At 34.0% G+C, this 13,455-nt stretch overlaps 1 protein-coding gene across 1 annotated transcript; it reads left to right on the top strand.

Moving 5' to 3' along the window:
• The first annotated feature begins 6,375 nt into the window (after positions 1-6,375).
• Positions 6,376-11,915, top strand: LOC145159831 (protein argonaute 4A-like). Its single transcript, XM_079078875.1, has 21 exons — positions 6,376-6,534; positions 7,273-7,480; positions 7,608-7,813; positions 7,899-8,105; positions 8,199-8,335; positions 8,443-8,540; positions 8,630-8,727; positions 8,797-8,968; positions 9,056-9,172; positions 9,268-9,375; positions 9,469-9,531; positions 9,615-9,728; positions 9,830-9,995; positions 10,086-10,198; positions 10,302-10,439; positions 10,519-10,673; positions 10,763-11,004; positions 11,095-11,168; positions 11,249-11,343; positions 11,430-11,461; positions 11,569-11,915. The coding sequence occupies exons 2-21, from the start codon at positions 7,295-7,297 to the stop codon at positions 11,739-11,741; spliced, it is 2,694 nt and encodes an 897-aa protein (XP_078935001.1). The 5' UTR covers positions 6,376-6,534; positions 7,273-7,294; the 3' UTR covers positions 11,742-11,915.
• The last annotated feature ends 1,540 nt before the right edge of the window (positions 11,916-13,455 follow it).

The raw sequence follows: 13,455 nt of genomic DNA, 5'->3' as shown, positions 1-13,455 counted from the left end.
GAGCCCATCATCAAGGGTGCCTCTCATGTAGCTAATAATTTTTTTTGAGAGAATGAAGGTGATGCTCTCTAGGATCATGCATGTATAAATAAATATGTTGAACTGTAAAGGCAATGTCAGGTCTGGTAAAATTGAGATACTGGAGAGCACCAACTAGGTTGCGAAAAAGCATGGTATCAACAACTAGAGATCCAGAGGAGTCCAATTTGTGAGCTGATTCAACGTCTTTCCAACATGGATTACATTGCATCATGTTTGCTCGTTCCAAGATCTTGATAGCATACTTATTTTGAGATTGAAAAAGGATTGTATATGGTTTGACTGAAGAAATACCCAAAAAGTAGTTAAGTGGTCCAAGATATGTCATTGCAAACTCGCGATTGAATTTGTCAATGATATGATGTATGAGCTGTAGAAGAAGTTGTCTATATAATATGAACAACATAAAGTAACAAATATGTAGTTTCACCGGCTGAGTGTAAAATAAATAGAGAAGTGTCGGTCCGACTATGATGAAATCCAATAGATGCAATGTGGTCAGTAAACTAATGATATGAGGCTCTCACATCCTGTTTGAGACCGTATATGGATCTTTGAAGATGACATATGTGGTTGGGAAACTGAGTGTCTCTGAAGCTCGGAGGTTGATATATGTACATAGTTTCCTGCAAATGGTCATGAAGAAAGGAATTTTTCATGTCTAGTTGGTGAATCAGTCAATGCATAGAAATAGCAATGCTAAGAATTGTATGGATCATGGATGGTTTGACAATCGAGATGAAAGTATCATCGTAGTCTATACCCTGTTGTTGACTACAACTATTTGTTACAAGCATTGCTTTGTAGCGAGTGAGAGAAAGAGAGAGACATTTGCATTAAATTTGTGATGAAAAAACCACATCGATCTAACAACATTGACCCCTAAGCGTTGAGGTACAAGGTTCCAAGTTCCATTTGAGATAAGAGCATGGTATTTGTCATGCATAGCCTGATGTCGGTTAGGGTCTGTAATATCTTGTATGTGCGACCGGGGAACGTGAGAGAGGGATGATGTGTGACTAATGATCAAGAAATAAGACATAGTATTTTAAACCACTTATACTAGTAATAGGTCATCTCCAAACATCCAAGTGTAGTATCTCAAAAGAATACGAAATAATAGAATCCGAAGAGCTAAAAGGAAGTTTGATAAGTTTGCCAAGTTGACACGCTTGACAAAAAGAAGCGGTATCACTTTTATTACATGGAATCAATTTATTAGATAATAAAAATTGTAAAACATGGTCGTCGGGATGACCAAGTCATTAGTGTCACACGGAAGAGATTGCGGAGACAATAACTTGAGTAGTTTGAGGAACAACCGAGTAGAGAGGACTATCATTGTCACATGGATTAGTGGTAGATGAGTCCTGTAATCCTTGACAGTAAAACCAAATTCATCAAATTCAATTGTGCATTTATTATGATGGGTAAATTTACAAATAAATAAATAAATAAAATGATGATTGAGGAAGTGATGAGGACGTTATTTAGGTAAAGGGGTCGGTGGTTATTTTTAAGAGGGAAAAGGGTATGTCCAATCACAACAACAAGTATCGTGATCAAGAAATAAGACATAGTATTTTAAACCACTTATACTAGTAATAGGTCATCTCCAAACATCCAAGTGTAGTATCTCAAAAGAATACGAAATAATAGAATCCGAAGAGCTAAAAGGAAGTTTGATAAGTTTGCCAAGTTGACACGCTTGACAAAAAGAAGCGGTATCACTTTTATTACATGGAATCAATTTATTAGATAATAAAAATTGTAAAACATGGTCGTCGGGATGACCAAGTCATTAGTGTCACACGGAAGAGATTGCGGAGACAATAACTTGAGTAGTTTGAGGAACAACCGAGTAGAGAGGAATATCATTGTCACATGGATTAGTGGTAGATGAGTCCTGTAATCCTTGACAGTAAAACCAAATTCATCAAATTCAATTGTGCATTTATTATGATGGGTAAATTTACAAATAAATAAATAAATAAAATGATGATTGAGGAAGTGATGAGGACGTTATTTAGGTAAAGGGGTCGGTGGTTATTTTTAAGAGGGAAAAGGGTATGTCCAATCACAACAACAAGTATCGTGGTCCCGTTTTCAACTAGGATATTATGACATACATTCTTATCGACAAGAGAATGGAGTATACCTTGATTTGCGTACACATGATCTGTTGCGCCCGTATCCATGACCTATTCGGTTGACTCCCGAAGTGGCATCGAGTTAAACATTTGAGGAATGGGATGTGGGCTATTGTTTGGTATTAAACCAAGCCCAAAGAGGCGTGATTGAGGCTGAGTTGGGTTGGACTAATGAGGCAGCAGGAGTAGTGACATGGGCTTGTGCAACAGAGAAAGGAGCCCTCTGTGGAGATGGTGCGAGAATACCAGGAGTGATTTGTCGATATTGAACAATCCATTGTTGATAATTGATAGGTTGCGAGGTGAGCTCCAAGGGCGCTAATACGGGTTCGGTTGTTGTCGGACCATTATTGTTGTTTCCCTGTTGTCGATGTTGGTTCTATGAAGGACGACTGTTATGGCGGCGCTCATGACAATGGTTGTTGTCAAAAGTGGTATGGAGGATGGATAGTGATGATGGAGCGGGTATCTTCAAACGATTGAAACATTAGACAATGGTGGATAATTACTAGAAACATAATCAAATCGAGAAGAAAGGCCATTAATGGCATAAATGACAAGGTTTTTTTTATTGGGAACCCTGTCTTAAGGGTCGAGATTATCAAAAAGATTGGCAATAGACTTGATCTTTGTGCAATAGGCCTTAACACTAAGGTCACTGATAGAAATGTTACGTAGTTTGGTGTCAAGTTGGATGGCCCTCGTGTCTTTGTTGTCGCGAAAAAGAAGTTTGATAGTTAACAAAACGTGACCATCAAGAACGTCTTTTTTAACGATCATATTGAAAAGGTTTTGTGAGAGAGTGGTATAAATCCACCCTTTCACAACTGAGTCCGCTTTCTTCTAGTTTGCATAAGTGGGTTGCGGTGCGGGAGAATGATATATGGAATCAATATGATCTATTGCATTGTAAGCTTCACAATGGGAAAATAGTTCACTCCAAGCATCTAATTCATTCTTTCTAGATCGAGTATGAGCAGAATATGAGATTTAATGTTTGTGACACAAAACACTTTATGTGGTGGTGTTGTAGGGCCTGACATGGAGTCGTAGATGAAGGAGAAGAGAAGAAATGTTTAGGGTTTGGGGATGGAGTTGTTGGCAGTGAAAGAAGAGAATAATGAATGGAAAGATTTTAGGAGAGAATCTCTGATACCATATTATAGAATGAAAATCAAATCATTCTCATTATCTTACAATGTACAATACAAAGGCAATATATACACATCAAATACATATGAGTTGGATACAAGGTGGGCAATTATGCGGGCTAATGCACAATACAATACATACAATACATACAATACAGATAATACAAGATATAATAACAAATGCATTTTGGTAGCCATTGGTTATCATTTTGGAATGGTTTCATTTAACAGTTTTGAACTGTTAATAGTTTTGGTTATAAGTTAATATTAGTTATCATAATGGTCCAAAGTGAGATAAACATAAAAAGTACATTGCAATTAAAAGTAAAAAACAAAAAGAATATTGGTATAAGTAATGTAAATCACTAAGTATATCGCAATTAAAAAGATAAAAGTGAAAATTCCTTGTTCGTTAAAAATTACAAGGGTAATTCTTATCTTTTTAGCATCACATATTATTTTCAATTTTAATTCCTTAATTAATTAGTATAATTACCTCTTAGATATAATATTTTTAAGTTGTTTATAGTCATTCTATACAGTGGTTTGATTTGGTTATGTATGAGACGTTTTTACAATAAAAGTGAAACCGAACCAACTGTATTTGACTAAAGGAAATAAAAAACCTCATCACTATTTTTCGTACGTAATGTATGTGTTATATCAGTTAATTTGGTATTGTCCGATTTTATGGCTTTTATGTTCACCCTTACTGGTAGTCCAAGTTGCCTTGGTAAAACTGGTAAACGAAGTTGTTTGTGATAGCTTCAGCCCATCCGTCAATTCAGTTTTTTAGAAATTATTTTCAATTATAGAATACATAAATTTTATTGTCTTTATGCAAATTCTGAATAAACGAGTAAATGTACTCATATTTTAAATATTTGGATATCTTTTACGAAAATTAGTTATCCATATACTTTTTCAAATTCAAACTCTCTGTTTTTTGCCTAAAACTTGAAGTTATCCTTAGGGGGACGAAATCGTAGCGGGGTGGAGATGGAGGGAGGGGTTGAGCGGGTTTGAACAGAGAGGAGGAGGAGAGGGATTGGCGGGAGGAGAGCAAGAGAGAAAGAGAGGGGTGTTGCGGGTTCAAGAAACCGTTGGAGGTTGGAAGCAAAGAAGGAAAATTGGGAATACGGGTTGGGAGGGATCCGACTTGGGCGGGATCAGCAAGATCACAACTCCCTCCACCATTGGGTTCGATTGCTTCACCAGCTTCAACAAGTTCGACGGGAACGATTCCATCCACCCTTATAGATTATCTCAAGTTGAATTTCTTTGCAATTTAGACATTGGACGGGAGACATATCAACAAAGAAAGTGATCATACACAACCCGTGAGATATACGATTTAACTAAAAATATTTTGGTTTCTACCATAATTTTTCTAACAAGAACTACCTACCACTAAATTTCATATTATAGGTGTATCTGAACAATTTGGTATTAAAATGACAATTTGGTATCTGAACAAACCCTAGAATCTACCAAATATGAAAACGAGTTTTGAATGAGATTGAGTTATTAGATACTTTATCGTGTTGTTTTTTTAATCTAAGCTGATATTTAACAAAAATATATGTTTTTAGAAGTTCCAAATATGGCAAGGATGTAATTTTATAACCCTAGATATACTCGATATATATTTCCACGTGAAATTTCAAACCTACCCCACGCCAAAACAATGGATATTTTGACTCGAGATTCAATAAAATTAAAACCAAAACCACATATTTGTAATTGCACCTTAAACCAAGGGCGTGTTTGGCACGGAGCTTTTGGAAGCGTTTGAGAGCTTCTAGCTTTTAGCTTTTGACAAAACGCTCTAGTTTAAACAAAAAGCTTCGTTTGGCAATACGAGCGTTTAGTTTTTAGTTTAAACAAAACGTTCCAATTGTAAAAGCTACTTCATGTAGCGTTTAACAAAACGCTACTGAGCTTTTGAAATCAATTTCCATAATTACCCTTAAAAATATATTTATATATTTGTTTATTTTTAATTAATTGTCCTTTTATGTAATTTTATATATTTCAAAAGCTTCCAGCTACTTTTGCCAAACATTCATATAACAAATTAAACCAAAGGGCTTCTAGCCCAGCGGTATCAGGTGGTGCCATCCCTCCTTGAGGTCGAAGGTTCAAGTCTCGTGGTAGATGTAGGTGGAATTAGGTGTTAGTTTAGGAGTAGATCATAATATTTGTATTTGCCGGTTCAAAAAAAAAACCTCCGCTTCCAGCTAACAGCTACTTTTGCCAAATACGCCTCAAATCAAGATTGGATTATAATTTTAGTTTTCTCTGCTTTATATTAAAGATAACTATTAAATTTGATGTTCTATCACATTTTATAATATATGCAAGTAATTTCACATTAAAACTTCTAGCTATTTTAATTGTAGGCACAAAAGGTAGGAAGTAATTTAATTTCTCTTAATTAAAATATGAAGTATAAAGGTAAATTTTATATTTTCGTCAAATTCAATATTTACCATAAAATAACCCAAATAATTTTTTAATTATAGAAGTTTATGTAAAGTTGCATTAAATCCCCATTTAGCGGATCAGGCACAATAAATAGTTATGTTAAATTAGATAAAAACATCATTGAAAAATATGTTGCCTTTGTTTTATAAAAAATACAGCATTGATAAATATCATAAAGAGAAATATTAGGTCCCAAGTCGTGTAAAATCGTGATAACTCCATATAAAAATCTTTTAAGAGCAAATCCTCGATATTATAAAACTTTAGCTAAAAGAATTGAATGTCACAATCTATAAAGATTATCTACAAAAAATAAAAAAATTAAATTTAAATATATAGATTTCATGATTTCAATAGGAATGATTACACGGAATCGTCAACAATTACTAAACGAAAAGACGAAACAGCCCAACGCTCATTGCTAAGAGTAAATAAAAATCGAGGGTAACAAAGTAATTTACAATTCAAGTAAAGAAAAAGGAGATTCGTGGAAGAATATATGTTGTAGCGCCAACACGATTTTTACCCTTGCAGAAGCAGTAATAGTTTCTCTCTCATCTTCACCTTCCTTTTCGAAGAACAAAACCTTCCGTTTCCCTGATGAATATCGATTAACAACCCTTTTTATAGGGTTTTGCTCTCCATTGTATTTATCTCGTTATATTCTCCTTCGTTATACATCCGGATATCGATTCGCTCTAAGCTAGGTAAAGAAGCTTTTCTTCATTCTTTGTCTAGCTATGTGTATATACAAAAGCATATATGTATTGGAGTATTATATACATGCATTACATTGTGTGTGTGTGTGTGTTTTTTTTTTTTTGTATGATAGTGTGATTTGCTCTTTTTGTGTGGGGTTTGTGTTTATATTTACCTATATATACGTTCCATGTTTTTTTTATCGAACATGCATGTATGATTTTATAAATAGGATTATCGAATCTGTGTGTTTAATGTTTATTTATATGCATACGTATATTCGATGTTTTTGCTCTTTTTTTCTGCATTACACGTAGAAATCATTCTTTTTTTATAATTTATTGAACTGTGTATGATGATTTTATTGATTGGATTCTTGGTTTTCTTTTTATAAGAATGCGAAGTGTGTATTTGTTTGTGGGATCGTATATATAAAATTTATACATTATACGTATATAATGATTTACTTTCTATTCTGGGTATTGCTAAAGATCTTACGTGCTCTACATGTTTTCCTATGAATATATAGACTATTTACTTTTTTTGTTGAATTTCACTTTCTGTTCAAACAATATAACAGGGTTTCTTTTCTGGAAAAAAAAATAAAGATGAAATCACATGGGTGTGTATTTTGCCACTTTGAACATATTTTTTTAAAATAATTGGTTGGTTTTTTAGGTTATGGAATTATTTTAGGTTTAACTATCTTTACCTTCAAGTGTAAATTCAATTCTTATTCTTACCAGTCTCTGTAAAGAAATACCGAAAATGAAGCACGAATTACCACCGCCTCCGCCTATTCCACCAAATTTTGTTCCGGCGAAAGTCAACGAGTCAAACCGCCGTCCAATGGCCAGGCGTGAATTGGGCACTAAAGGTCAAAGGATCCATCTGTTGACCAACCATTTCAACGTGAAACTAAGCAGGACTAACGACCACTTCTATCAATATAGTGTATGTATCTCTTCAACTGTTTTCTACTATTTATATTCTACCGCATACATCATAACATATATATATATATATATATATAATGTATTAATGTTTATTAACTTATAAATCACAAATATCTCTTCTTCAGGTTGCGTTATTTTATGAAGATGGAAATCCAGTCGAGGCAAAAGGGATCGGAAGAAAAATACTCGATATGGCTCATAAAACCTACGAATCTGAAATGGGTGGCAAAGGATTTGCGTATGATGGTGAAAAGACTCTTTTTACCATTGGTTCTTTACCTAGAACTAAGCTCGAGTTCAATGTTGTTTTGGAGAATGCCGCATCAAATAGGTTATACACAATGTTTGACTTTTGACTTTCGTTTTAAGAATCTTGTTTGCTAACGATTAACAAACACGTGGAATTGTTTGTATAGAACTATCCGAGGTGGAAGCCCAAGCGATGGAGAAACAAAGAGATCGAGGCGTGTGCCTCAGTCAAAGCAATTTAAGGTGACTATAAGTTATGCAACAAAGATCCCGATTCAAGCCATTGTTAATGCGCTTCAAGGTCATGATTCTGAGCAATTCCATGAAGCTGTTAGGGTTTTAGATGTTCTTCTTAGACAACACGCTGCGAAACAGTAAGTCATATACATATGAAAACAAGAAATTCTATTTATGATATATTCAATAACATTAATCATGGATTTTTTTTTTTGGTTATATCTGTACAGAGGTTGTCTTCTGGTTAGACAGTGTTACTTCCAGAATGACTCACGAAACTTTATAGGAATTGGAGGTGGTGTTGTGGGGTGTACGGGTTTTCATTCGAGTTTTCGTGCAACTCAATCTGGTTTGAGTTTGAACATGGGTAAAAAACACTAAACATTTCGTTTTTTTTTTTTTTTGTCTAATTTTAAAAATTGTAACGCTATGACCGATTAATTATCAATAAACATTAATTTGATTATTTTGTAGATGTATCGACTACAATGATTGTGAAGCCAGGGAAAGTTGTGGACTTTCTTTGTGAGAACCAAAATGTTCGTAACATTAGGGAGATTGATTGGGTGAAGGTAACAAGTTTGATTTGTTTTTTAAATGTATTAATAGTTTTTATTGATTTTATATATTCTCTAATCTTGATTCTTTTTTTGGTGATTAGGCTAAAAGAATGCTCAAGAATTTGCGTGTCAAGACCTTCCCCTCTAATCGTGAGTACAAGATTATTGGGTTAAGCGAGAAAACATGCAGAGAACAAATGTGGGTTCTATTCGTTCATTTCATATAATGTTTTCATTTTTTGAAATCTAATAATGACTAATTTTGTAGGTTTTCAATGAAACAAAAGAATCAAAAAGATGGAAATAGCCCAACTGAGACAATTGACATAACAGTGTTACAATACTATGTTGATCATCACGGAAGACGCCTTGAATACTCTGCTGATTGCCCATGTCTTGATGTTGGAAAACCTAAGCGACCAGTTTATATCCCACTTGAGGTAATTAAATATATAAATCTTTTTAGATTTTGTTAACAAATATTAATAACTCAATGGCTCAAATCTAATGTAAATCCTTTTTTATAGTTGTGTGAATTGATTTCACTACAACGATACACCAAGGCTTTGTCTAATCTACAAAGAGCTTCACTTGTTGAGAAGTCACGACAAAAGCCTCGTGATCGAATGCAAGCATTGACTGGTGTAAGCTTCTATATCTTAATATCAATTACGAAAATAGAAAATATTAATTAAATGGTAATATAAAAAGTAAAAACTATTTGAATTTTCCTTTTCAGGCACTGAATCAAAGTAACTATGGTGCTGATCCTCTTATTAATGCCACTGGGATTACAATCAGTACCACTTTCACACAAGTCGAGGGTCGAGTTTTGGAACCTCCAAAGGTACTTATTTATTTATTTTATTTTTTTAATTTTTATTATTTTGTTGTACGATAATTTTCTCACTCGCGTGTGATTGTGTTGACTTTTTTACAGTTGAAATTTGGGAGAGGTGGGGACATGGTGCCACGTGGCGGTCGATGGAACTTCAACAACAAGGTCAATATTCTTCATTTTGACCATTTTTACATTTATTTTTTAACTTTTTTCACTTCATCTAACGATTAGTTATTGGTCTTCAGACACTTATTGAGCCAAAAAGGATCACCAATTGGGTTGTAGTCAACTTTTCTGCCCGATGTGACATGGATGCCCTTAAGAACAATCTCCGTGTGTGTTCTCAAGCAAAAGGAATCGTGAGTTCTCTCACATAATTAATCCATCTATTTGTAATATACCCAAAAGTAAAAACTTATCAATAATAATAATAAATTACGGGTGATGATGATATTTACAGGAACTTGATCCACCACATGGTGTACTCGATGAGAACCCTCAATTCAGGCGTAGTCCTGCTCCTGTTCGCGTTGACAAAATGTTTGAAGCGATAAAAGAGAGACTTCAGGGCCCACCTTCTTTTATTCTATGCATCCTCCCTGAACGAAAGAATTCGGATATCTATGGTTTTTACTTTTTACCCTTTTCCTTGATCTTTTAGGGTTTACTTTCTTTGATTTAGACTGATTTTAATTTGTTAAAAAAATGGAGAATAGGTCCATGGAAGCGAATGTGCCTTGTTGACCATGGGATTGTTACACAATGCATTGCTCCAACTAGGATCAACGACCAGTATGTCACAAACGTGCTTCTCAAGGTCAACGCAAAGGTCTGATTTTCAAACCAAACACGATTCTACTTCAATTCCTTTCTTTTCTTAATATCCTGAAAAAACTCGAGTCATATTAGTTTAATTTCTTTTTTTTTTTCAGATGGGTGGAATAAACTCTTTATTGTCAATGGAGTTTGCAAATGCTATACCATTGGTGTCAAGGACTCCCACCATGATCTTTGGGATGGATGTCTCTCATGGGTCACCTGGACGTGCGGATGTTCCTTCAATTGCTGCTGTACGTAATAATTAATTAATATTCTTTTTTTTTCTTAATCTTATAAAACGATAATGATTTCTTTAATATGTACATTTAGGTTGTAAGCTCAAGGAAATGGCCTCTAATTTCGCAATACAGAGCATCGGTTCGTGCACAATCAGCAAGAGTTGAGATGATCGATGGCTTGTTTAAGCCTGTTTCAAAGGTTGACAATGAAGGAAGGACCAAGGTTGAAGATGAAGGAATGATAAGGTTTAATGAATCATAAACATTTTCAACGTTTTCAAAGCTTCCAGAATCTTGAGTGTTATAAATTAAGCTTGATGTTTTTATGATTTCAGGGAGCTGTTGGATGACTTCTATTTAAGCACTCCAAAGTTGAAACCGAAGAACATAATCATATTCAGAGATGGTGTAAGCGAATCGCAGTTTAATCAAGTGCTCAACATCGAACTCAATCAAATCATTGAAGCGTGTAAGTTCTTGGATGAACAATGGGATCCGAAGTTTTTGTTGATCGTGGCACAAAAGGCTCATCACACGAAATTCTTCCAAGCCAATTCAGAAGCTAATGTCCCACCAGGTTTCCGATTTTGAAATTGTTTTGATTTTGGATGAACAAAAAGTCAAAAACGAACAAAAATTGAATTTTTTTTGCTTTCTTGTGTTACAGGAACAGTCGTTGATAATAAAGTTTGTCATCCTAAGAGCAACGACTTCTATTTATGTGCACAAAATGGACCGATTGTGAGTATTGTGAAAGGATTTGTAAGATATGATTGTGATTAAAGAAATGTTTTTGAATTGATTGTATTTGGGTTTTTTAGGGAACTACGCGACCTACGCATTACCATGTGCTTCTTGATGAGATCGGGTTTTCTGCTGATGAGTTGCAAGAGCTTGTTCATTCGTTATCCTATGTGTAACTCGATAAAAACTTAAATTTTCTAAAATATTAGGTCAAAATTACTAAATTAGTGATTGATTTGGGGATTTTGGGTTATGTAGGTACCAAAGGAGTACAACTGCTATATCTGTAGGTAAGAATAATGTATATAAGATGCGATGATTATACAATGATTTTGTTGCATGTATTTAAAGTAAACATGAAGAGAATCTAATGATGTGAAAATGTTTATATATGCAGTTGCTCCGATCTGCTATGCTCATTTGGCGGCAGGACAGGTGGCGCAATTTGTTAAGTTTGATGACATGTCGGACACCACATCTAGTCATAGTGGTGGTGGTGGTGGTGCAGATGGGTTCACCCAATTGCCCAAGCTTCATAAAAACGTATGGAGTTCTATGTTCTTCTGTTGAACACAATGGTGATGACTGATTTAGGATATTTGATGAACAGATGAATTTTTGAAGTTAGTTTAGTTTAACTATGTTAACTGGATGCTGATTTTCATTTAGAATGTTGGAACTAGTTATATGCTAAATATTGAAGATAAAGTAAGTGCTTAAATAGCCTAAACTTTTTATATTAAATTGCTAAAGTACACTAGACCTAAGCATATTATCATTATTTAAAGTACACATTGAGGATTGTTGGGTGTGTAGATCAACAAGATTTGGACATTATTTTAATCAAAAGAAGCTATATAACTTTGCTATCCAACATTTTTATCCGGAATGCTATCTAGCTATCCTACCTAGCTATTAAGTCGGTTTAAATATCGCATTCTCCTCCTTAAACCAAATTAAATCGGTATCCGTTGTTGTGTTTGTGTTTTAGGTGTGTCAACGTTTTGGCAAAGATGTCAGTTCATTGATTCTTTGAATTAACATACTCGACTATATTTTGTCCATTTTTAACACACTACTGTATGCTTGATGTGAATGTGTTTGCTTCGACCATAAAACACAAAATTTTTCATCAAGGCAATTTTCGACTTGTGACATACAAAAGCGAAAGGTATGATGTGACATCCCGTAAGCTCTCTCACGAGATTCTCAAGTCAAATGGCTTGACATGTCGTCATGGTGATTGCAATGAACTACATTTAACATGTAGACAAAACAGTCTTTTTCTTTTGAGATTGTCATCTCACATTTCTTTTAAAATAAAAAATTATGCCACTTATACTCTTGCTATTAACCGTGTCACCTCCAATATTACTAGGTAAATCGAACTAGGTCTTCTTTTTCATTACCATTTTCATAGTTAAGTCCATTGATTCCTTTTTCATAACGCAAAATATATTTTACTACTTGAAAGTGCAAACTGGATGGTTCCTCTACAATACAACTCGCAATACCAACCGCAAATGACACGCTCGACAAGCGTGTATGAGGTCCTAAAAATGTTTAGCTTGCACCAGTGATCCAAAACTTGCAAATTTTTTTGTTGTTTTAGTACCTACCAAACTTGAAAAGTCTATTATACTCTTAATTATTATTTTTATGTTTTCTAGTTATTTTAATATTTTTATAATTAAATTTTTTCTAGAAAAATCCCCTCTTCCTACTGTTTCTTCTTCTTCTTCTTCACCTGTCGCTTTTAGAAAAAAAACACTTGTAATTACAGACAATACCTATCGTAATGCCTAAAGATGACAACAAATGTTGTCATTAAAAGTCATGTCATACATCAAGATGACATACATTTTTGTCTGTCATAAATTTACGAAAGACATTTACGACCTACAATTAAGATTATGGGTGTTTATGGATGGTTAACCGAACGGAAAACATATTTTGGAAGGTTAACCGAGACTATCGGTTCATTCATTTCTTGAACCTAAACCTAAACCGAAAAATCATGTTAACCGATTTTTTCGGTTCGTTTACCCGGTTAACCAATTAACCGTTACTAATTAAAAAAACTATATTAAGATTATCGAACCCCATAACAAATTTCCTAAAAAAGAATGAATGGCAATGAATGACCCATATACTTTGTTTAATTATGTTGTTGCTTCTATTAATAATGAAATTATGATGAATTACCAAATATCCATGGAATATGGAAAATAATATCTACTAATATAAAAACGTATTTTTTTAATTAATAAATAAAAGGTAGTTA

This window comes from Lactuca virosa, chromosome 2 (genome assembly GCF_052849685.1).
Source record: "Lactuca virosa cultivar CGN04683 chromosome 2, Lactuca_virosa_CGN04683_v6, whole genome shotgun sequence".
Lineage (NCBI taxonomy): Eukaryota > Viridiplantae > Streptophyta > Magnoliopsida > Asterales > Asteraceae > Lactuca > Lactuca virosa.
This window is presented reverse-complemented; position numbering and strand designations above follow the sequence as displayed.